The 25,188-nt window shown below is 39.7% G+C and overlaps 1 protein-coding gene across 9 annotated transcripts in view; it reads left to right on the top strand.

The window, feature by feature from the left end:
- The window catches only part of CAB39L (calcium binding protein 39 like), a 60,935-nt gene that overhangs the window by 22,734 nt on the left and 13,013 nt on the right, over positions 1-25,188 (top strand). For 8 of the 9 annotated variants that reach the window (XM_088051909.1, XM_014252120.2, XM_014252125.2 and 5 more), the window contains 4 exons: positions 3,796-3,944; positions 14,135-14,299; positions 18,511-18,629; positions 23,059-23,227. In XM_088051909.1, the coding sequence (XP_087908035.1) occupies positions 3,843-3,944; positions 14,135-14,299; positions 18,511-18,629; positions 23,059-23,227 (555 nt within the window). In that variant the 5' untranslated portion in view covers positions 3,796-3,842. The remainder of the gene's footprint in view (positions 1-3,795; positions 3,945-14,134; positions 14,300-18,510; positions 18,630-23,058; positions 23,228-25,188) is intronic. The other variant, XM_088051912.1, reaches the window with a different exon arrangement.

The raw sequence follows: 25,188 nt of genomic DNA, 5'->3' as shown, positions 1-25,188 counted from the left end.
GGAACATCTACAAGCTGTGTCTCGTCCACTATTCAGCATTATCCGATACTTCCTTCGCTTAACTTTTATCCCATTTTTATTACCTTGGTTCTTGACTCCATCCAGTTTCCCAGGTAAAGATATTCCAGTCATGTGTTGATAATATTGTTATATTTTCAGTCACCACAATTTTTGGATAGGCTCTTAATTCCTATGCCTCTCTAAATATGATCCCATCCACAGATTGCTCTTCCCTTCTCAGTCAGATGATACAATAATTTTCTTCTTCAACTATTTTTTTGGTGCTATATTCAAATCAGTGCATTTCCATGTTAGATACATGGATTCTACTGTGTTTTCTCTGTTTAAAATGTATTTATAAAGGACTGTAGTATGAGCTACCTTTGGTGAGCCAGTGTTGCATTCTTATCAGTTGTCATTCATCTTTGTTTTTCAGTTATTTTTAGACTGGTTTCTTGAGAAAATGAAGCTTATGTGGTCACACTCTTCATTTCTCATCCTAATTCTCAGGGTAACTTTTGAACTTACTGTGAAATTCAAGCAACCTTGACAAAGGACTAGTTGCCAGGAAAAAAAAACAAGTTCCAAAAAACATACTGAAAATAAGTGATGTAAAAAATAGGACCTCTTAAGCCAAATTAGTGCCTCTACTGAACAGAAGGCCTTCCAAGAAAAAGCTTAGAGAGCAGAGAGCTGATACAAAGAGGAGGACAGGACAGAAATGCCCAGCTGTGATAAAAGCTTCTTTAGTAAGAGCCTGTGCTTTCTGTGATTCTGGAAACTCCAGTCATGTGAAGCAAAGCAGGAGGAGTCCTTGTTTTGCAACTTGTGTTATGGAATAGCCAGCCATAAGACTAAAGAATATGACTCCCAAATCTCACAGAGTGACTTCACCCCCTTGTGCTTCTGCCTGTAACTGTGAACAGCATGTGTCCCTCTTGAAGATTCCTGCATAGGGAACCGAAAGGTTCTGCAGCTGCCAGTATGTATTTTCTGAAGTGATGGATCATCTTTTGCCAGGTTAAAAACTGTATCCTGAGAAGGGATAAATCCAAAAATGTTATTTCATGGACATCTGTGGCTCTTCCCACTTTTCTCTCTGCCCCCTCCACTTGCATATAGCAGAGGCTTTGCTTTGTATATAGGACTTTGTATCTAAACAAGTAATGCAGAGACTTGGCTTTGTTCAACAGAACAATGAATTAAACAGTTTCTTGAGTCCTTTCCTGCCCTATTATTGGTGTTTTTGCTGTTGTGATTAAAACACTGGTAGGGTATGTAGTGGAAAAAAAATGGTACTTTATCACTGAGCAGTGCTGTGGTGACTTGCTGGTGATACTGGAACTATGCAGTGGAAAAGTGCTGGTTCTATGGCAAAATTAGTGATTATTTTAAATACACTACTCTAGACAGCCATGTAAGTTACTTTTAGAGAGGAAATAATAGTTTATTGTCAGCATTTCAGTTAGAAATGTGAACTTCATTTTTAAAAATCTCAGAGCCTCCCGTTTATGAGTACTTAATTTGAAAAATCAATTTATCTCCCCCTGTGCTTTTCTTTGTGTGAAGACTTTTGAGAAGAAAAGATGAAGGGGTGGCTTTAGCAATCAGAGTATACCTACCCCACCCTGGATGAAAATAGTTCTTTTATGAAACACAACTTGCCTGTTAAGCTCCTGATTTCAGATGTTCTCTCTCTTGCATCATCACATCCTCATGCCATGCCTTCAGGATAATAAAAACATGCAGAATCAGGTCCTTCTCAAAGTGTATTGTGAATTATTAATCTTCTATTTGCATCACATGTGGGATTACAGAGTGCTTGGCGCTTGCTAGCAGTACCTAAACAACTTTATTGTGTAATACTGGCATCGCAGTCTTTTCCAGTGCTTGTGTGTAGCTGAGCATGCCCCAGAAGGTGAGCTGTTAGTACACCCAGGTTTCAAACTTGCACCTTGTCAGGCTGAGGTGGCACTCTGCTCTGGTGACTGGTGCTGCCAAAACTTGCACCTCTGAGCTGCATGGGAGCAGGACTCTGTAGCTGGGAGCTCAGCTGAGGAGTGAAGGTCATGTAGCCAAAACCGGAGAAATAAAAATGAGTTTGAACAGGACCGTGAGGAATTTGAAAATAGGAACTCGAAAGTGGTGAGGTTTCAGACACTGAATGTGAAAATATCCCTGTAAAACTGACCTAGCAACAAATGAGAAGCTACATACAAATTCACCTGTTTTGGACACTATAAAAGAACTTTTGGTTTAAATAAGACATTTAAAAATATTTCCTGTATGTCATAGAAACTCTTCCTATAAAGACAATCTGCAAAAGTGTTTTGAAATGTTTTTTAATAAGATATTGTGACAAAGCCTGTATAGACTTTGCTTTTAAAGTTTGAATTTTGTGCTTGTCTGTTTTATATGGTTACTATTTATACTTGCAATAGAATGTATGCCTAATCTGGGTATTAATTCCATAGATTATTTGGGGATTAGTAACATATGGATGTGTGGCTCAAATGGGATTGTATTTCCTCATGGACTCTAAAGTGTGCCCATAGTAACAATGAAGCATGAGAAGAGTTGTTTCTTTGGGACCACTGGGTTTTCTTCTTTATGCTGTGTGTATTGAGCTTGTTTAGTTCTCTTATTTGATACCTCTTTTACAAAGCTTTTTTATAAATTGCAAATGTTGGAGAGTAATAGGATTGAAGTGGTTTGTGTGTGTATTTATGTTTTCACAACTAATTTTACAAATGTGTGTGTGGAGGAATTGTGATGTTTTTCTTTTGTTGTGGAAGGAGATGAAAGTTTGAGATTATTTTTTGCTTTTGTTCCCTTTTTTTTCCCCTTTTACCTCTTTTTTATTGCACCATCTGGAATGTGGTCCAGAACAGTGCTGAGATTCTAAACAGAACATATTCCCATCTGTAGTCAGTCACTGACTTCAATAGATCTTTGTATAGGACCCTTGGCAAAACCCATAAGAATTCACAGCCTAAGGCTTTGTAAGATCAGCAATTGAGCTACTTGGTTTCTTTCATATATAAATTCAGTGATGTGGTATTTGCCTTTCTAACCATACAGAAGAAGAATGTTTTAAATTAAACAAACAATCCATTTTAATTAAAATTCTCAGTCTGTCATTTAAATGTCATGAATACATTTGTGTTTATATTTGGGCCTGATCCTCTGCTCTTTATTTAACTCGGGCAACGTTCTACACAAGTGAGATCTGACCCACAGATTCTTGAAGTCTGTCAGACTTAAGGGATAGCTTAAACTGCTTCCTCTCAAGGTCCCCTAGGCTGACAAAGCAAAGCAACTGAAGGAGAGATGGCAGGGAAGCTGGAACTCCAATTTGCAATGCTTTAAACAAAGGGTGCTTTTGGTGTGCTGGCATCTACAGTTGGTTTTCTGTGCTGTGATGAAGCAGGTGAAGTCTGACAGAAACCCATATGTGAAATCTAGTGGAGCCTGCCAAATGTGCAGTGTCCAAATTACACTGGACTTGCTGGAGTGCTGGAGTGCAGGAGTGCTGACCTGTAGGTCAGAGCTTCCTGCAGGAAGCCTCCAGCTCCTGTGCAGGTGCTGAGTAGTTGCTTTTCGTGTTCTAATGGTGGCTTGTGAATCTTTGATGAACTTGCAAGAACTATGAGAAATTTTACTGCTCCACTGGGTGGCCGAAACAAAATGTAGTGCCTGAAGCGTAACTTTTTCTTGTTCATAATGTCTTTGTGTGTTTTTATTGCGTTTTTGTACAAACCTTAAAAGCTGTTTTTGTTTGTTGTTTGATTTAAGGCAGTCCTCTTGTATCCTGAAGGAAGAAATCCAGGTGAAGGAAGACCATGCCTTTGTTTAGTAAATCACACAAAAATCCTGCTGAGATTGTGAAAGTTCTGAAAGAAAATATGGCCATATTGGAAAAACAAGAAAAAAAGACAGACAAGGTATGAGGTAATGCTGTAGAAGACAAATAAGGTTTTTATGCTGGGAGAACAGCAGAATAAAGGGAATAATATTGTGTTTGGTTACTGCCCTGATTCTGCAAGTGCTTGCCTGTGGATGTAGCTGTGTGTTTGAATGGTTCTGCTGAAATGAGGGGGCTTTTGCATAAATAAAGTACATAAAATCTGAGGGTCAGGCAGAAAATGCTAAGATCCAGGAGCCTCGGTCAAAACCAAGGGTGATCTCCCACTACTTCAAACAGTAATGGATCTAGCAAAACAGCTTGGAAGGCTGTGTGAAAACTATTGTACTGTTAATGGTTTTAGCAGGATAACAAATGAGGTTGCCAATTAATGTGTAGGTACCCACAGAGAAAAACTATCTCTAATGAACACTGTTTGCAGAAACCAGGAAAGCTGTATGTGTCCAGATGTGTATAAAAGAGATCTCTCTCCCTCCTTTCTAATGTTCTGGGTGCTAGTGCTTCCTAAAAGAGCTGAATTTTCTATTTATAGTGCTAGGCTTTTGCTAATATTACTGCTCTCTTCTAGTTCTATGACACAGAATCAAGTCACTTTAGCTGCTTTCCCAGTGACCACTTGATAAGGTACACCCCAACACACAAAATGATCCCAGATAGGAATTTGTGCTTGCATAAAACTTTTTTTTTTCCCCCTACACTACTGCTGTAGTAGAAGTGTATGGTTTTAGTTAACAACAGACTAATTTTAAGTTAAAAGTGACTGTCAGTGGAAGCAGAAATAGCTGATAAGGGACACTTCCCATGGAGCTGATGTTTGCATGCATGCATGTTGTGCCTCCCCCACCTTGTGCAGGAAGTTGTATGAAAACAAACCCAACCCAAATGGAGGTATGGCCCCCTTTGCACCTTTAGTGAAATCCTCTTGAAACTTTTTGCTTCAAAGCAAGTAGCTCAGAGTGTTTTAATTATGTAAGTCACATAGATTTCTGGGCGGTCTCTGGTATTTGATGTTTCATTCTGAAATACCTTCAGTAACCTGAGAACTGAGAGAGTTTGACTCTGAACTAAGACATAAAATAAATAACTAAATAAATCAACAGAATTTGTTCTCCCTTGCTGAATTCATCCTTTGGAGCCTGATTAAAGAAGACATTCAAAGCAGAAGTTCCATGCTTGGGTTTCTTTTTGATTTGTTTTGCAGAGTGAGTCTTCTGGGTTGTGGTTTTGGGAACTTTTGGTTTTGAGCTGATTTGTATATTTGGGTGTCAGTGACAAGGAGAAATTCAGACTTCTTAGAAAATTGAGTGTTCAATGTAAATTTTTCATAAAAGTCAGAACAGCTGGTGTGTGTTTTCCCCACAGAGGGAAAGATACAGAAAATTTCCCTGGAGTATTAGAATGGAAACAGCTCGTGAACTTAATGGTGCTTATTTTACAGGAAAAGGCTAGTTTTCACTTAGTTTTTATGTACTTCATTGCAAGAGGGTAGAGGCTGTTCCTGGCGTGAATGTGGGTGATCAGGGGAGAGGAGAGAGGGGGACAAGCAGCAGCAAGGCTGAAGGTGAGGAAAGCCTTTTTTTTGGGCTTGTTTAAGCTTACGTGGCCTGTTGACTCAGGGCTTTGTGCTGTGATGTCAAGGAAGCACATAGGGCCCTTTTCCTTGCAGAAGGAAAGGTTTGAGACTCCTTGGTAGTTCTGCCTTTCATCTAAAGTGTTCCACTGAGCTGTCCTGAAATAGATACCTGTTAAGGAAAATAGATAAATTTATTCTCCTGAGTTTATGGAATTAAATCATAAGGACTATTTTTACTACTGAGATGATAATAAACTTTTTAAAATGTCAGGAAAAATAGCTCTTGCAAAACCAATCAGCCCAATCACACCTGTTGCTATCCATTCAAGTTTGTGAACTTAGTAATACCATTTCTAAGTGTTGTTTGATGTTTGAATTGGAGAAGAAAAGACAATAGGAAACCTTTCAGTGGCCCACAGATTTTCAAAAGATGCTCAGTAATGTTAATGAGTAACATCTTTTCATGAGCATGATTAAAGAAATTTGACTGAAAACAAAAGCAAAGAGAAATGAAGCACAGTGCTGTACACTGTGCTCTTGAAGACCTAGCAAGGTTTTTAACTTCACCTCCAATTTGATTTCTGGAGAGAGAGGATATTTATCAAACTTTCATGCAAGGGCTTAGAGGTTTAGCTACTGCAAGAGCCAGAGATGCTAGATGTCTCAGAGCTAGGTTTGGACCCTGTTGCCCTGTGACCTGAGAAGTTTGCGACTCAGGGCTGTCCAATTTTTCAGATTTCTAGCTCCTAGTCTGCTGTAAGAACTAGAAGACTACTGTTATGCCTCACCATAAAACCAAGGTTCTCAGCACTTCCAGGGTGCAGCTCCAGAGCATCCCTGATTTAGCATGCAAAGTAGTTTCCAAATCTGTCTTGCTTCAGATGCTTAAACAATATTTATCTGGTGACAATTAAGCTTTATTGTAATACAGCCAATGTGGTATGTGTATTGAGACAGCTAAAAGCTGCTAATACAGCCAGAATTGTCAGAGAAGTGGGGCAAAGCCTGAATGAACTGCAGGGCTGGCAGAGAACCTCCTTTCCTTTCCCAGCTGAGAAATCGTGAGTTTGAGGTGAAGATGCTGTGGGCAGCCAGGAGGACACAAGGTCAGATAATAACAAAACTTTGCGCAACTTTCAGCAGGAACCATCTTTGTCTTGGAGGGAATATTTCTAAATAATGCAGAAAGGATCATTCCTGACAAGCTAGGCAGTGCACAGGTAGAGGGAACTTTGCAGCAGGGCAGTTAAGACTTCTTAGGTAATGGGAAAAGGGTGGAGGATATAACTTGATAGACAGGATGCAGAGAAGCCAGTTGTAAATGTAAAGGAAATTATACATCTTTTCTGAGGCATTTCCATATGCACACATAATATACAGAGATTTGCACTCTTTCTTCATTATGCTTTTTGTTACTCATGGAGCAGTACCCATTCAAGCTTTAACTAAACTCTATTGACTGCACTAGCATCTGTCTTCTTAGATAAGGATTGAATTTGACCCACTTTCTCCACGTGTCTAGTTTTTTTTTTTAAACTATTAATGTGTGTAGTGTTGCCATAGTGCTTTTTAATGCTTTTTAAACACCCCCTACTGAAAAATAGGCTAAGTTTGACACTTGGTTCTTACTTTTATGTGTGGGTTTTCTTGTTTGTTTGCCTGCATGGATATATGCATGCTTAAAGCTTTGCCATTTTCTCATCTACATTTTGATGGTTGACAGACCATAGGTTGAGAAGTGCCAGCACATCTGGCTCCTTTTCCTCTGAAGTGCTCTTTCTAATACCTTGTTTTTACAAATTTTTAAGAATAGTATCTATTTTAAAGAGGGGATTGTAGCACTGGCAAATTTAATGCTATATTTGGGAGTTTAAGTAGGGTAAGACAGAGCTGAAAAAGTGGACTAAAACCACCTTTATCAACAATCCTCCTCTCTTCCAACATCTGAAATAAAATAATGTGTTCTTGCAGCATATACAATTGCTGATATTGTGTTTGGGCTTTGATGTGGTGAAGAACAATTAATTAAGTTTTTTTGGTATTGTATCAACGTCATTATAATTTAATCTCAATCATGTAGAACCAATCAGTCCTTGAATTTAATGACAATTGCCCACTCTGGAACTACCTAGAAAAGCAGGAAAGTACTTACATACATAGGAAATGAAGCCTTCAGAGCTTAGGCTCTCTTCCTTCTTTCTGGCACTAACTCCTACAGCATTTGGAGGATGTATGTAAATAGAGATGAAGAGAAGAGAACCCATGATACCAAGAGGTCATATCTGTTGAACCTGACGAAGAGCAGACAGCATGTGACACTCCGGTCACAGTGCTTCATTTACTACTGATGCGTCACTGTGTCTTTTGTTGATGGAGATTGTAAAGGAACATTGATAGAAAGGGTGCTTGACCAACCTCACAAGAAAAAGGTGTGTCATGCTGACTTCTCAAAGCCTGGTGTTCAGCTGCTGAGCCCAGTCAGCACAAAGCAGTGCGGGTGGCATCCAGTTTGTCACTGAAGGACGTCCTTGAACCCATCACCCTCTTGCTGCTAACCAAACACCTTTGGGTGCGGCAGCCTGACTCAGTGCCATCTGTGGTGCCTACAGGTTTGGTAACATTTTCTGAACCTGCCCTGCAGCAAAAGCCTTCCAAGTGTCACAGGCTTTTAATTTAGTGCAGCAAACGGATCTGAGGTTGGTTGAAACTCGGTCTAATCTTTGCATGTGGTCTAGATGGGCTGAAAGATTTGCAGTTTCTGGTACAGCTGATCCAAGACAAGGGTTTATTGTGGAAAATGAACCCAAATGCGTTAGAGCAGGTTCAGAGCGCTGTGCTGAGTGCTTTCCTGTCAGGCAGAACTGGAGGCTGCAGTGCCTTTAGTCAGTGTTCAGAAGCATAGGGAAGTGAGATGTAAAATAACCTGAAGTGCCACACTTCTGCCCCTTTCACTTAAATCTCTCTAACAAGACTGCTTGTTCAGGTAGGTCACTGTAATCTGTCCTCTCTTTCATCTCCACATGCTGTAACAAATTTGGTGCTGTTCAGAAGGGTCAGAAGAGCAGCAATTTATTAGGGCTACAATTAAAAGACTTCAAGATATCTGGAACAAATACTTCTATCAATAAATCCTGCTCTTTTACATAGCAACAAGGAAGCCATTCCTGGCTGCAGTTCACCTTGCTGGCTGCTGCGTCAGTAAAGCTCTGGGGACTGGTGTGGGAGATGAGGTGCATGCAGAGGGCTCTGTGTGCATTTGCATGGAAGAACAGTTACGTGACTGCTGGGAATGTGAACACCATGGATGCGATTCTGCAGCTGCCAGAGCCAGTTGCAAAACTGCTTTCCGTTTCATTGCTGCACACTGAAACCGAGGGAAGGAGATAAGAAGGGTTTGGCACCCCTTCCCCCTAGCTCTGTGTGTCCTGGGGTTTTGTGGAGCATTTCATGTTTCAGCTTCCCTGTTCTGCTAAGGCCTGTTACTGCTCTAGAGGTGGGAGAAACTCCAGATACTCTCAGGTTCTGGTGCCAAGTTTTAAACCTGTCTCTTCTGCTTTTATGTTTTAAGGACTTTTAGAACCTTTAGTTCTGTCTTAAGTACAGGATTAACAGTGGTAAAAGAATTTATGTCCAGGTAGGGCACAGCTGTCTTCTCCATTTGATCATGCATCCTTTTAAAAGGCGTTTCCCTGTTGTACTTGCTTGGCCAAATTGTCTTTGCCAGCTTACTTGAATACTAGTCCATAATGTTTTGCTAAATGACAGACATCATGCCTCCTGATCTAAAATATCCACAGTTTGGCCCTGTAGGTCCATTTAACATGAAACTGCATCAAGAATAAGCCAGTTGAGGTGATCCTGATGTTACGTGGTTGTTGGATTCAGATTCTGCTAGTGGCTTTTCTTGGGAATCCTTACAGTCGCATGTAGAGAGAGCTGCATTGGCACTGTTTTAAGGAGAAAAAGTGGTTTGAATCACACAGTAAGAATATTTTTGAACCAGATAGGACTGAATCAAGGAGCTTTATGCTTTTAGTTGCAATATATAGCATGGAGTACTGGCAGATCACTGAATCACACATTGGAGTATTTAACATCGCACTGGGAGGCATCTCTGTGTGTTACTGCCTGCTGCTGTGCAAGAGGGAAACAGTTTATAGAGAGATTTTCCATCTGGAAATGTGCTAGGTACACAAACAGAAGCTGTATGCTCCTGTTTGCCATATTCTTATGGCACTCCACAGACTATCCCACATGTGAAAATCAATCAGTCTTTCAGGGAAGACTTTTTAATATAGAATTTCAGGGAATCATTTCTCTGTAAGCTCCTTTCTTTGTATTATGTTCCCATTAAGTCAACAGTGACAAAACTTTGATCTGTGAGGAAAATACACTGAGACAACAATCTTCAACTTATAACATTTCCAGCTCTGGTTGAAGCTGTTGGTAGGTTTAGAAAGACACATAAATGCTGACAAAAAAACAGCTATATGAGGAGGGGATGTTGAACATGTTTATAATTTGACATAGAGAAGTTATGCAGGTTTATCTATACTGTCTGTTTTCTATCTCCAAGGCTGTTGTAGATCATCTAGTCCAGTAGGGTTGGCAGAGGAATCCAAGGATTGTTAGAGTTCAACATTTACACAAAATCCTGTCTTTCAAGATGGACCCACAAAAGCCTCTTGTGGGTTGGTGGTTATTATATTATTGTGTGGATGCAGAGTCAGATCTTGTTGGAAAGAAACTTGTTGGAAAGACCAGAAACTTGGCCTAGGAGGTTGAGATCCTGATGTCTGTGTAGGGACAGCAGTGCAAACACTAAAATTGTGTGTATGCTGGGAATCAGCTTGCATTTCATCCTCGTTTTTTTGTCTCTACCTGCAACTTTTGACAGTCGAAAGTTCAGCATATCCCACTTTTGACATTAATATATATGTGTATAAGCTGTTCTGTTTAGGATTATGTGTTTAGTTTTCTCCTTTCCTTCTTTTTTCCCTCTATTCACAACAGCCTCTCTAAATATAATGGCATAAATTCAGTAATTGTGGAAAGGACTTGTACCTAGAGGATAAAAAGAAAATCTGCTGGAAATAAGCTTGTACCTGATTGCAAGAGTGAGGCAAATGGCTGAAATGCTTTGATATTTCATGAAACTGGGGGGTTTTTTTGGTGGTTTTTTTTGGGTTTTTTTGGTTTTTTTTTTTTACATTGTAACTTCTGTAGGAGTGGTGGTTGCAGCACTTTGCTATTGTTGCTCTTCCCACTGATGGAAAACAAAAAGTAGCATGGAAGTCATAATAGGGATTTCTTTCCTTTTTATTTTTTTGCCACTGAAATTCTGTTTGTGACATCACTGGGGGGAGGATGTCTTGCTGAGGCTTTTTGTTGGTTTTTGCAATTTTTCCTAAAGAGGGTCAGGACTGGTCTGACTTCTTATGCAGATATGTTTTTGTCATCTCGCATTTTCCATGTATTTTAGTGAATAAATGTGCTTTGTTGTTTGTTTTGGACAGATGTTGGGTCTTGGAATGTCTTTTTTTCTCTGAGTCTTAAGAAAGTTTCCATCCCAGAAACAGTGCTTATGTACTTAAGGTATTATTCTAGAATTGCTGTGAGATTAAGTGGTAATGTCAAAATGGAGGCTGTTAATTTAAGAATCTGTGTTTGGGATTATAGATTTCCTCCAGCCATATTATGAGGGATATCCCCTGAGGAGTGGTCCTTAGATATTTGACTATGAATAACTTTTGGTGCTGAGCTGCATGTCAAAACACAGGCTGTGGAGAGGCTGTGAAGGGGGAGGAAGTGACACATGAAATGTAAATCTCATGTGGAAAAGCTGAGGAGACGAGTGGATGGGATGGCAAGTGATAAGAGAAATGCAGCTGTGGTGGCCATTTCTGCCCACCAGAACCAGTGTTCTCTGTTTCATTTTCTCACACAGCACTTTTTGGTCTCCTTTTTGAGAATTAAACCTAAAGCTGAGTCCTGCAGACCTTTTTTCTACATATCAGAAAAGACTACTTATACTAGAAAGCAAAGTTATTAATGTTTTTTTTTAATTACAGAATGCCAGAGATAGTCACACCCAACCCAGCAGAAGGGGTGGAAAGCGAAAAAATGTACGGGCTTTTCCTTTGAAATGAAAATATTTCCCTAGCTCTTATAAAGATTTAGAGCTTTAGTTTCTAAGATAGAGCCCCTGTTGTTAATCCCATCTGTACTCTGTGGGATATCTCAAGTGACACACCACTAACATTTGAGGTAAAAATAGGCTCTTTTGCTGAGTGATGGTAAGGAACATCAAGACTTCTGCTGTTAGAATTTATCACATAGTCATGCTCATTTACACGCTGCTCATGCTGACCTATCTCAACCAGCAGAAAACTGTGAGTAGGTACAAAAAGGTTGGAGGACAGCAGCTCTTTATGCTGTGCAAAACCAGTGCTTAAATCTTCCAGGTAGCAGCAATGTAAAAGTGGCTTTTTACTGTGGTTGGTTTTGGTTTCTTTTGGGACTTGTCATTTTTTCTATAATTTTTATTCACTAATGTGAATAAAATTTGTGGTTGAAAATGTTGGAATATCAGTAGCAGGTGAGAGATGCCTCCTCAGAGTACTGTGGAGTTATGTTATATAGATTGATGGGGTGGTATTTGAAAGCATGATGGTTTTCCTTTCAATATATGTAAGAGATATATAGAAATTATTGACTTGGCTTTGAACATCCATTAATTCCCAGTTAGCTTTTACAAATCACTCTTGGGTTTTCTGCGTTTGTCCAGATTTTTTTTTTTTTTCACCTGCTATGCTAACAAAAGGCTAACTTCAAGTTAAGGTGTTTCAGAGATGTAAAACACTGTCCTGTCTTCAGCATCCTGCCTGGCACTTTGCTGTCATTCTCAGCTTTGCTTTCAAACCTGTTCCTTACTTTCTTCCCACTCCCTGCCAAAGAATCCAATTGACCTTGCTGCAGGTCATGCGTGTATCAAATATAACCTGACCCAGAAGAATCCATTGCCTCCGTAGCCCCATGGCTGGAGCCAGTGGGATTTACAGCCCACACACACACATCAAAAAATGACTCCTTTCCTCCAGAGAGTCTTTATTTGTTCCAAGTGGAATGAAGCTGTGAGGAGAGTGTGAGCCAGAGCTGCCATGCTGTAGCCAGCAGTCATTTTCCTTGGGAAGTAGGGTATTATCACTTATATCTGATTTAAACATGCTGCATGAATGCTAAGCTGTTACCTGTTTACAGGCAGGTCTCTTTCCTTCCCCTGTTGTAATCTTACTGGTCAAGATACTTCGTAAATTAGTTCCTGATTCATCCTCTACATTAGGTACCTGAAACATTGCACAGGATTAGTATACTCTAGGTGGGAGCAAAAGAGGTGAAATATCTATTTTACTTCACTTGGTGGCAGATGTGGAGCTTTACTAAAGCAAGTTGTTTAATTTAAATTTCTCAACCTGAGACTGAAGTGCCTGCCTCAGAGCAAATCCCTTGTGGAAGATTTTGGCTCAAATCACACCCGATGAGGAGAAATAGGTGGTGGCAATGCAAAGCTGTCAAGCTTTGGCTGGGTTAAAGTTAATTTTTTTCCTAATAGCTGGTAAAGTGCTGTGTTTAGAATTTAGGATAGGAATAAAGTTGATAATACTCTGATGTTTTAGTTGTTACTGAGCAGAGCTTACACTGAGTCAAGGCCTTTTCTGCTCTTCACCCCACCCCACCAGCGAGTGGGCTGGAGGCACAAGAAGCTGTGAGGGGTCACAGCTGGGACAGCTGACCCCAGTGGGCCAAAGGGATATTCCATATCACATGGCATTATGCTCAGTATGTAATGCTGGGGGGAAAGCTGGCCCAGGGCTGCTGCTCAGGAACTGGCTGGACATTGGGTGCAATTGCATTGTGCATCACTTGTTGTTTATTATGTTGTTGTTATTATTGCTACTATTTTTTCCTTCTTTTTCTATCCTATTAATCTATCTTTATCTCAACCCAAAAAATTTACTTCCTCCCCCCAGTTCCTTCCATCCTGCTGAGCGGGGAGCGAGCAAGTGGCTGTATGGTGTGCAGCTGTGTGCTGGGTTAAGCAGTGCCACAGGGCTGTGAGGGTTTATTTGGGTTCCCAGCAGGGGAGCTGGGACAGCCCATCAGGAAGCAGTGGATGGGATCAGCCACCCCTCTGGTGAGAGTAACCACCTGGTTTGGGACCTTTATCAGGTACCTCTTGCCCCACATGTGCCATGGAACCCACTGGGGAGGACAGGGGAAGCAACAGTGAAATTGCTGCTGCTTCTGCAGGACTGTGCCAGCCTCCAAACCTGTTAAAGGATCTTGCTGGCTCTGGTTGGTAATTGCTCTCTTGGCCCTATTTTATGCCCGTAGTCTGTAAGTGATGGTATGTCATGTTTAAATTGAATTTATCTCGTGTAAGGCCTGCAGGGTACAGTATGGATGCTCCAGCCTCCATGATTATCTAAAATTAGGATATCCTTTTACAATAGATAATGATCATTGTAAGTACATTTAGTTACATTTGTTTTGAAATGCATGTCTTTTAAAAGAACACTCTTTTTTTTTCCTGTTTCATTTTTTTTAAACAAAACCCATTATGTGCTGGCAAAAAGGCATCGGAGGAGGTGTCAAAATCTCTGCAAGCAATGAAGGAAATTCTATGTGGGACCACAGACAAAGAGCCACCCACAGAAATCGTGGCCCAGCTGGCACAAGAGCTCTACAACAGTGGCCTTCTAGTGACACTTATTGCCAACCTGCAGCTGATAGATTTTGAGGTAGGTCATAAACTTCTTTCATCTCCCTGGTCTTGGTGTTGTCAGTGACTAGAGCCATATTTTTCTAAAGTCTAAATAATTTCATTGCATTCAAAACTGTTTTCCACAGGCTGAAGAAAGTTGCTGCTCTAGATTGGTTGGTGTTCTGAAAGACATGCTCATACACTGGCAGTAAATCTCGGGGTTTTTGTTTGGTTTTTTTTTAATTAAAACAAAAACAATAAAGAAATATTGCCATGTGTATCCAGTCAAGATAGGACATGGTACTGGGAATACTGTCTAGGACCAACCTTGTAAACTGCAGGGATGATCTTTGGGATACTGCAGCTAGAGCTATCTGCTGTCTCTGAAGAGTGTCCAACTTAGAAGGGGTTCAGGGACATGGAATAAAAATAATTGGAAGCATGGAGAATTTCATGTGTCAAAGACTGAAAGGATTAAAATGGTTTAGTTGAGAGAAAAGGAATTGAAAAACATGTTAAAAACAGACAGCATGTCACAAGGTAATTTGGGTGTTCCCCACTTAATTGTTTGAATTAAAAGAAGAAAGGAATGTAACTTTTATCTCATGGTAGAAAAATTAATATGAATGTATATGTATATATTATTTAATTTTATATATTTATATATAAAATGATATATTCTGTGGAACTTCTTTCCAGCTTTGTTGTTAAAGCAAAAAACCTAGTAAACAACTGCTATGACAACTAAACTTGCTTATAACTAATGAGAAGAAGAGTTATAGCAGCAGAGATTGCAGTAATTCAGGATAAATATCAACATGTTAATTTACTGTTGACCAGTAGGGATGGGAATAAACTCTGTCACTCTCAGGTCATTGTCATTCTTGTGGTTTGCAGTCAGCTGGGATAGTGGCCCCCAGGGACTGCTGTTATGAGTTCCGTGATTTCTGTAGCTCCTGGACACTGGTGATTCCTCAGTAGTGTCTGACCATCAGTGGGAAATCCTCAGCTCCCGGGAGCCAAACCTCCACCACTGAGGTCTGGAATAGGAGCAGTACCCAATGTACAGGCAGGTGCTGAAGAGAAAAATTGGTTTTTCAAAGAGATTGGATGCTCTCAGAGACACCTTTTCTGGGAGTCATGTGTAGAAGTTATTTTCTTCCCATTTTGTAAATGAATGAAAGAGAGGAAAATGGGTGATTTACGTTTTATTTTTCCCACTCTGTCCCCTACCACCAGTAAATCCAGGATCAGGGACTGATTTATTTATTTTGTATTAATTTTTGAAAAAGTTTTTAGTGGAATTCTCTCACTCTTGCTCGGGTCTTAAGTTCAGGAGATTTTTTTTTAATGCTTTGTCTTCTCTGTGACTCCTCTGGTTGCTGTAAAATGTCTAATTACAAAAATATTCAAAACCCAACAACCCAAGTCCTTAAAAAACCCTTTAAGAAAAATAGAGAAGAGGGAAGGAGAAGATACTGTTAGCACAGAAGGGACACTTCTGCATTTTTTTAGTTACAAGACAGTCTGTATTACTTCTGCCAGAAAAAAAATTCTGTATGAGCATATTGTACATACAGTCCTTAAAAGCAAGCACTGGATGAAATACCTAGTCTGTTGTTGAATTGCTGTTGTTACAAACAATTCTCATAATTCTTATTGCAAAATATATTTTTTTTAGTTGCAAAAACTTTCCAATCATTTAGACAAGCTGTTATACATGTTCTTTGGACAAAACACTAGAGACCAAATGTCACTGAACAAGAGGACAGTAAGAGTATGTGCTGCTTTGTCTTCATGTCTTCCTACTGACTTTTCCAGTTTATCAACTTTTCTGTTTCCATTTTGTTATATTGGTGGCCCCAGCTGGTATTTAAGTTTCTTCTTTGAACAAACAATTTCATTACTCTATAACATGCAAAGTTAATTTTTTCATCCATATGTAATGGTAAAAAATAAATCATTAACTACTGAAAATCTGATTTCTGAAGGCGATAATGTTACTTTGCTTTGTCTTGATTCCCTGTGTCTTCCTCACCAACCCTTCTGCCTACTTTGATCCCAATTTTTCACAGCTGAGCTTCCCTTTGTGTTTTCAAAGACTGTGTAGGGAAGACTTGTACACATCCATCACACATCTGTAGAAAACACAGGTTTATCACTTCTGCCTCTCAACAAACAAGATATAATTTCAGTGATGATGTTGTTATGAAACATTAAAGTCGGGTTTGGGCAGGAGCCCAGAATCAAGATCAGACTGGATTTTTAGAAATTTAAAATATGAAATTTATTTTTGAACTTTGAAGAGCTGAGGCAAACGGAAGAAGTCGACTAAAAATGTAGATGTTACTGTGTATAAGCCTAAAGGTTTAAAAAACCTTTAGCTTTACCAAAGCTCCTAATAAATAACTACAAGCCCAGAACTGGTGATTTTATAATCTTTCCCTTACTTTGCCTTGAAACAGGTATGGGTGTTATACAAATTTTATTTATATAATGCATCCTTGGCAGGTTTTTTTGTTCCTGTCTAGCCTCTTTCTCTTCATGCTGCCTTATCTTTTCCTTCAGTGGCCATATGTGTTTCATTATAAGGCAAAATTCAATTGCGGATCCAAGTAAGGAGTGTTTTGAAAGTACTCCCACAATTTTAATGTATGTCAGGTGGTGAGGGAAATCTGTCAGGGTTCCCTCCTATCTGCCTCCATTCCCTCCTGGAGAACCATGGAAATCAACTCTGGCTTTCACTGATCTCTAGAAAATTAGCTATAATTGGATACATATATCTATATATCTATATCTATCTCCTCTCTGCACATGGATATTATGCCGCAATGCACACAGTATTAAGTAACTAATATAAAATCTGGCCTAGCAGAGAGGATCCCTTAATTTCTGGCCATCTTTACCTCACTCTTTCAACAGCTCTTCTCTGTCTGAAGTGTTTTCATCTTGGAGCAACTGCTGAAGCCCGTGGGGATTGCAGGATTCCAGGCATATGATATGGGTGTTATAAAGATACGGGAGAATGGGATGACTTTATACAGAATTAGCCTATTTGAAATTGCGTCCAAGGGTCAAAAAAAGTGTTGCAGACAAAGGCAGATGGACTGGCCTGCTCTGATTTGATTCTCCTGTTTAATTCCCAGAGTCTCCAAGTCTCCAAACCAGCTGGGCTGGAACAAGTAGGAAAGCAGAATATTTTGTGTTCCTTAGCACTGATTTATTTGTAGAGGTGAAACCAGGGAATTTTCCTCCATGTGAAACTATCTGCTCCTTGGCTTCAAACATTCAATAAATTCTCTGCCAAGGAATGTTTGTCCTCCCAAGACAGATCAATGAGCATGTACAGATTATAAGTGACCTTTTGCTTTAGCTTGCCCTGTGCATAGTGACCAGCTGTTGACTCAGTGCCTTGGTTACTGGTCCTTAGTGCAGCCATCTCCCACCTCCCTTAACTTCACACATCAATTTGTCTGCTGTGCAGGGGAGGAGGAGGATTTCTAATGCAAGAGGTATTGGTGAGCCCTGTGGCTGAATAGAACATGATTTGGAAAGACCTTCTGGAAAGCTGTTTGCACAGGGAAACATTTGAAGACAAAATGTGATTGTGTAAATAGGTGCATACAGCACAACATTAGGACAAAGAGAAGGACCTCAGTTTTTATTAAAGCAGAGGCACGTATGTGATGCAGCTGTTTTACTGGTAGTAGTTACTTCATTTTCCATGGTAAATAATGGGCACAGCTTAATTTCAACCCTGATTTTCAGAAATGTAATCATACTTGGAATTGTTTGCATTTGACTAATGAAAAGCTTTAGCTTTTTAAGTGTAGGCAGTGTGGCAGTGGTTTGGTACCAGCTCGATTACTCACATTTGGAGGCTACGGGAATAACAGCACACACGGCAACAGCACGCTTGGCTCGGGGTAGTGGCTTGCTTTCACGGTGCTTTAGTCTTGCTGCTTGAAATAGCCAGGGACTTGGTTGACACTGTAAGAGGAATGCACATCTTCATTTAGTGGAAAAAAGGTGCAAATAGGAGTGGGGAAGTCAGGAGCCTTCAGAGCTGCCTGGAGGAGGAAGCTTTCTTCTGGAAACAGCAAATATGAGGCAGAGACATTATGGAGAAAAAAATAAAAGGCTGACCTGTTCTGTTTTCACTTTCATTTGTACTTTAAATCAGTATTATAGTAAATGGTTGTTTGCTCATGTTTTTCTAAGCAAAGATATATTTTGCTTCTTTAACAGGGCAAAAAGGATGTTTCCCAGATATTCAACAACATCTTGAGAAGACAAATTGGCACACGCAGCCCTACTGTGGAATACATTAGTGCCCATCCACATATCCTATTCATGCTTTTAAAGGGGTAGGTGCTTTGAGTTTCATTTAAGAGCATTGCCTGGAACATGTTGGCATTGCAGTTGATCTACTTTCTCACTTTCATTTTTTTTTAAAAAAATGGATTTTAAGATTTTGTTCCTTATTTCTAACTGTATTTTTTTTTCATATTGACTTTCTTTCTATGGAACTCTATAGTTGTTAATGATCAGGTTATTTCATTTGGCTGTTATTTCTTCACCAAACTTCATGCTGAAATAATTATGTGCTGGTTGTTTTTGACTGCTCCCCACATGATATGTATTTAATTTCTCACCATAAGCTCATGTGTAGCATAGCTGGTGACTGCTCAGGTTCATTTAGACCTTTTTGCATTGCAGGAGTGACCAACAGTGGTGTCTGTAAATAACTGGAGTCAAACTGGAGCACTGTGCGGTAGAACAGAGAGAAGCAAAAATGCATTAAAAAAGTAGTTGTGCCTGTGGGACAGACTTCTCCAATGCTTGTGGCCACAAGTGAACTTCAACTTTAAATTATTTCTGTAATTAACTCCACAACTTTCAACATTAATTTATTTTTTTTTTGTCTTTTCAACCTCAGGACAGTGATGATAATTCTCTCATCATTATTAAAAACTATTTTTAACTTCATATGTATATACAATCATTTTCTTCCCTTTTCTCTGTCTTTGCTTTTTCAGTTTTCACTCATTTTGATCTTGCATGTTGAGTATGTATCACTACCATATGTCTGGGCTTTATTTAAAGATAAAAAATATTTTTGGATTATGTCCCAGATTTTCTTTGGCATCTGTAGCAACCAAGAATATTAAGATGATAGTAAAGTTTTTATGCATATGTGCTTTTGACAGACATTTTACAGTAAGTGACCTGAGTCAGTGGATGAATTTAAATGACGTCACTTAGATTCTTTTTTTGGAGAATGCTGCTGCATGCAGCAGCATGTCTGTGGTCCTTGGGCTCCTTGTTCATGATGTCTTGTCTAGCCCTCTTTAGCCCTGCACTGGTTCAGAATTGCCATTTCTGGAATGTCTTGTTAAAAAAGTGCAGTTGAATCCATCAGCAGAAGTCCAGAGTCAGTCCTGCCCAGCCTGAGCAGCTGCTGCAGAACATGCTGCAGTAATGATGTCAGACGTGATGATGCCTTCCCTGCCTGTGTTCTGCTGCTGGGACTGTCTGAAAATGAGACCTAAAATCTGTGCCTGCAGCCACAGCAGGTCCCTGGACACACAGCTTGCTGCGTGCCTACAGCGTGGGGTGCGTGTGTACAGTCAGCTGTAGGACTGGGAAACAAGCACCTCGTGTTAGACACCATCATGTGAAAATGTGACTTGAGGACATGTTTTCTTATTTATTTAATTCTGAATGAATTATATCCTTTATATTATATAGCTATATATTTATATAATGCTACAGGAAATATAGGAAATCAAAATCTGCTTAAAGGAAATGGGTTTGGCTAACTTGTGCCATTTTGTGTTTGTTACATGACATCACGACATTACCTGGAGAGAAAAAAAAATCACCTCTACCATGACTATAAAATAAATGGCCCAGGACTACTGTGAACATTGTATTTCTATTGGATGCAAAATATCCTCTGCCCCCGTCAGTCCCCAATAGCAAAAGGTCGCTTTTATGCGGCTCAATGTGAGCTCTCTTCAGTCAGAGCTCCCACCCAGTGTTTCCTGTCTCAGACTGCAGTGGAACTGCCAGCTTGAGATAACAGTTCCTACCTTTTAGGCTTTGTTTTACTTGTTGCCTGCTTCCATCTTCTCAGTTTCAGAAAACACACAGCACATAGTTAATGTCTTTATTTTCTTCCTTTCGTTCATGTAGGTGATCTGACTTTGCTGCTGCACGAGGACTTGCTTTAATAGCATCTTATTTTCTGAGTGCAGGCTTTGTGTATAAGATTTCAGATGAGTACAGTATTTGGTGTACACAGAGAACCAGGTGTATTTGGGCCAATTTTTTTCTCTGGTGTCAGCCTATTGAATTAGCCCAGAAATAACTTTGGTCCTTTGTAATTTAAAATATTTTCCCTCTAGGTAAGTGACTGTTGAGGACTTAGTTTATGGCACTTGCATTGTCTCTCTCAAGTTACACATTTAGAAGCTTCTTTATGAATATATATATCTATATAGCTCATGCCACATGCTATCTCTACCCTAGACACTGCTTCACCCTGTGTTGTGATGACCTCTTCATATCACAGTTAGATAGTTAGGGCAGTTAGAGCTTTAATGGTATATTGGCTGAGGTTGCAGAATTCCCCTTGAGTTCATCCAAGAAGAAACTCAGGCTATACAAGTAGCGTAAAGTCAGATCAGAATATATCTCTTTAACACCTTGTGTCTCCCAGCCTTGATGCCTTCCAAGTCTCCTGTCTGTGCTCCTCACCTTGTACCATCTTCACTAACCATGGAAGAATGATTCCCTTTACACAGAAATGCATTTCTGCTCTCAGTCTTGCCTCTTTCAAACTCTACAATAAGTGTTTTGAAAATACTTCAAGGCCATTGTTTAATTTTCTAGTTGTCTCCAGTATTCACTGTGTGGGGGTTTCTTTAGATTATAAGTTCATCCAGACAGAGAAGAACTCAGTATTTTTTTCTGCTGTGGGAATTAATCAGCATAGAGCACTAATTGCTCATTAAAAGTGATTTAGAAACACATTTCTATCATTCCTGCCTGGTGGCTGTGCATTTAAGTGTGGGTGCAAAGGACATACTTGCTATGACTGGGCAGCCTGTAAACTTCTTTCAGGCTTATTCCAGATGCCAAACTCAACTTCCCTTGCTTATGTGAACAGCCAAAGGTCCATAACCCACTTCCAGATAATGGAGCATTTGACTAAGAATGATTCTGTTGATACTTAATGTTTTTAAAAGTTATTGTGCTGGAAACAATGTAATTTGCTTTTACTCCAACCAAAATATTCATTAGCCAACTATTAAATATTTTCCTGGCTGCACTCCTAGGAGCAGCTCTGCCTCATTTCTCTTAAAAATTAATATTCCTGTTAATAGAGTTGATGCCTCAATAGGAAACATCAGTGAATTTCTGCTGTCTGTAGAGCTAGAAATTCAAGTTTGCAAATGCTTCCCTAAACTAAAACAAATAGGGGCTTGAGTGCCTGCATATCCTTGAGGGTGGGAAGCTTCATTTGCCTGTTTGGAATAGCAATCCATTTTCATTAAGCCAGCTATTGTTGACAGCAGGTTGAAGTATGCAGCTCTGGTATGCTCGCAGAACACTACCATTCTTTTAAATTGCATGCTGGTGGTAAGTTTGAGGGCCCACTCACTTACAGCACAGATGGCCTTTTGTATTTTTCTTCCTTTTTTATAATTGTATTTCTTTTGGCCTAGTGATAGGAATTAATTGTGCAAAGGAAAAATGATGCTGATAAGCTCTGGGTGATAATACACAGTTCTGATATGGTATAACCAGTTTATTGAAACAGAGAGTGCTTTCTGTCCCCCTGGACTTCACCACTTTCACATGATTTCTGGCAGACTGCTGGAAGAACTTAATTTTAAGTCCTACTTGACTGTTGGATTTCATCCTTTTTATTTTTTAATGTGTTTCTAACAGTTTTGTTTCAGATTAATTTCAGCTTTAAAGAAATCAAGACTTTACAGAAACTGAAGATGATCAGAATTGCCTCCCTCCTCCCTCCCTCCTTTCTCCAAGGGCAAGATATGTGCTGGCTCCTGGCTATTGCAGTGCATGTGCCATAACAGGATTGTAACTTGAGGAATGCGTGCTTGTGTCCAGAACACAGACAGAGCCTCTGCAGAAGAGGAATTGAGCAGAATTCCTGCTAAACCAAAAAAAAAAAAAAAAAAAGAAAAAGAAAAAAAAAAATCAGACTTACAGAAAGCTTAATCCTGTGTAGACTGACTGGAGAGACTCTTCCTGCCTTCCTCATTAATACTCCAGAGTGATGTCCTCTAGAGGAGGAGTGGGAGGTGATGGATGGTCATGAGGTGTTACAGTTTTCTTGGATAAGCTGAGGAGATTTAAATTCTCAGAATTAAATCTGAAAAGGGAGGTTATTATATTGTACAGGCTGTGCTTTCTCAGAAATCCAAAAGGGTGAAGGAGCTCTGTTGAAATGTTGCACAGTCCCCATGGTCTTTCCACAGAGAGGAGGTGTAGTGCAAATTTACACCGAAATGTGTTTTGACTTGGGAAGAGAGAGCTTTGCAATGAAAAATTCTGTCAGCATTATCTGTGTGTCTGCTCCTGAGCTTTGGGATGAGGTCCTACAGCTGGGTATGGCACTGTGGCTGGGAGCTGCCCTCCACGTGTGGTGTCCCTTCTGGCACATGTGTTCCCTGCACCACAAAGTTCCCTGTTGCTAGAAAGGTGCCTGTTTATCTTTGTTCTTCTATGTTTTGATGTTTTCTGTTTCTCTTCTTTCTCCAGATATGAATCCCCAAATATTGCCTTACGTTGTGGAATTATGCTGAGAGAGTGTATCCGCCATGAACCCTTGGCCAAAATCATACTATTTTCAGAACAGTTCAGAGACTTTTTTAAATATGTGGAAATGTCAACATTTGATATTGCTTCTGATGCCTTTGCTACATTCAAGGTGAATTATTCAATATGTGCATCATAGTTTATGTCAAAAGCAGCACTCCACCAGAAGTTATCACTGAGCATTGTGCTGCTTTGAACTGGGTGGCTTTTTTATTGTTCAGTAAAGGATGTAATTAATCAACCCTTGGTCTGATTGCAGCAGGATTCACAACAGTGATCAAGTCTGCAAAGAATCTTTAGAGAAATGTAAATCTCTGTTTAATGAACATTCTTCACCTTGACAAACCCATGGTCTTTCATGCTACTATTTAAAACTCAAATTAATCATGTATTACCTGCAGCTCTTGTAAAATGCATTACCTTTTTCTCTCCCTGCCTTCCCCCAAGACAAACCCGCTGCCCATCATGACCACATGAGTAAATAGAAGGCACCATTTAAAACTAACATTTAAAATCATTGTAATTTTTGCTGTCCCTTCTGAGCTCAGCAGTCAAGTTTAGATTAATGCTAAGCCTGCTGATTATTTTACAATGTATTCATAGTCTTTTGTGACCCATGGTTCAGTGTAAGCTAAAAGCAAAGTAGGTGGAAGCACTGCATAGGCTCTGTGGAGTGCAGAGTGTACTGTGTAGAGTTTGTGCTGTATTAAAAATGAGGTTGGGTGAAGTTGCCAAATTTCTTGGAGTTTGTATGTGACCATCATCCTTCCCACCAGGTGCTAGTAGAGTCTTTGAGGAAAAAAAAATAAATTGATGCCTGTGAACTTCACATACAGGGAAGATTAATTTATTTCTGAAAAACAGCTTAAGAAAGCTGAGGGAAAATCTTTTTAGTTAAAGACTCTTCTAAATATAGATGTGACTCCTTTTTTTCTTCTATCACTGAGCTCCCTGCTGTCATGGAAACACATTGTTTATTCTTTCCTTTCAAAGCTAATTAGAAACATGATTAGATAGACCTCAGGAGTAATTGTAAGGCATGTTAGAGCTCAACTCAGTGATTCTATATACACTGAAACCTGTCTTTTTGCTGGTGTTTACAAACCTACTGAATGGGATAAGGATTTGCATAATGGAGATAACATTGCATTCTTCAGTAATGACTTGAGCAGGATTAGCAATTCAAATCACCCCTTAATCAGTTGCAACATCTTTCCCTTATTTTAAGTTTTCATTGTTGTGGTGTCCATTAGGTAAAGGTCATGAAATTCAAAGTAGCACAAAAACACAGGCCAGGTATAAAAATGCAACATAACTGAGATATTTAAATCTTCTGTTTCTGGTGCTTTATTCTATGCTCAGAAGAATATTTGTCTCTGGTCAGAAAAAGTGCTCCTGGACTCAATTCCCAGCTTGACAGAAGAGATTTGCATCTTCTCCACAAGTCCTACTTTGATAAGGACAGCAGAGTGTGTTGGTGGTGATGGACAGTCTTCACCCCAGCCAGGAGGCAGGATGGGGACAAGGGTGAATTAAGCTGTGACAGGGACTGTAGGCCGTTACAGCCCTCCCAAAAAAAGAGGGGTGGATATTGTTCACAGATCTACAGCTGTAGAATGTACTTCTGTCCCCTGTGAACGAAGGGTATTTTTAGCAGGATTTAAAAATAGGATTCTACATCCTCATATGCACTGGAAAGAGAGGAGTATGAGGGCAGTTCATCCTCAGACAAAGGACAGAAATCGCCTTTTAAAATGCTTGGGGGAAATGTATAAACGGCATTTTTAGATTTTTTTGAAATTGCCTCTTAGCACCTGATACATGGTCAGTTCTGGAAATAAACCAGCTGCTCATCTCATCTCATCTCATCTCATCTCATCTCATCTCATCTCATCTCATCTCATCTCATCTCCTGTTTGTCTGTTACTCTGAATAGCTGGAACAGCAAGAAGTGATGTGGAAGTGATTGAATCATGAAATTTGGAGCTACCTCATTTCTAATACTGGAAAAATAAGTGCTGTGATTGTTTGCTGGCTGGATTACTGAACTCACGTTTTTCGTTTCTGTTGTCC

Source organism: Pseudopodoces humilis, chromosome 2 (genome assembly GCF_049639895.1).
Source record: "Pseudopodoces humilis isolate 2021_Gansu_Grassland_sample_001 chromosome 2, ASM4963989v1, whole genome shotgun sequence".
NCBI lineage: Eukaryota > Metazoa > Chordata > Aves > Passeriformes > Paridae > Pseudopodoces > Pseudopodoces humilis.
The sequence above is the reverse complement of the archived record's forward strand: the minus strand, read 5'-3'. Positions and strand labels throughout refer to the sequence as shown.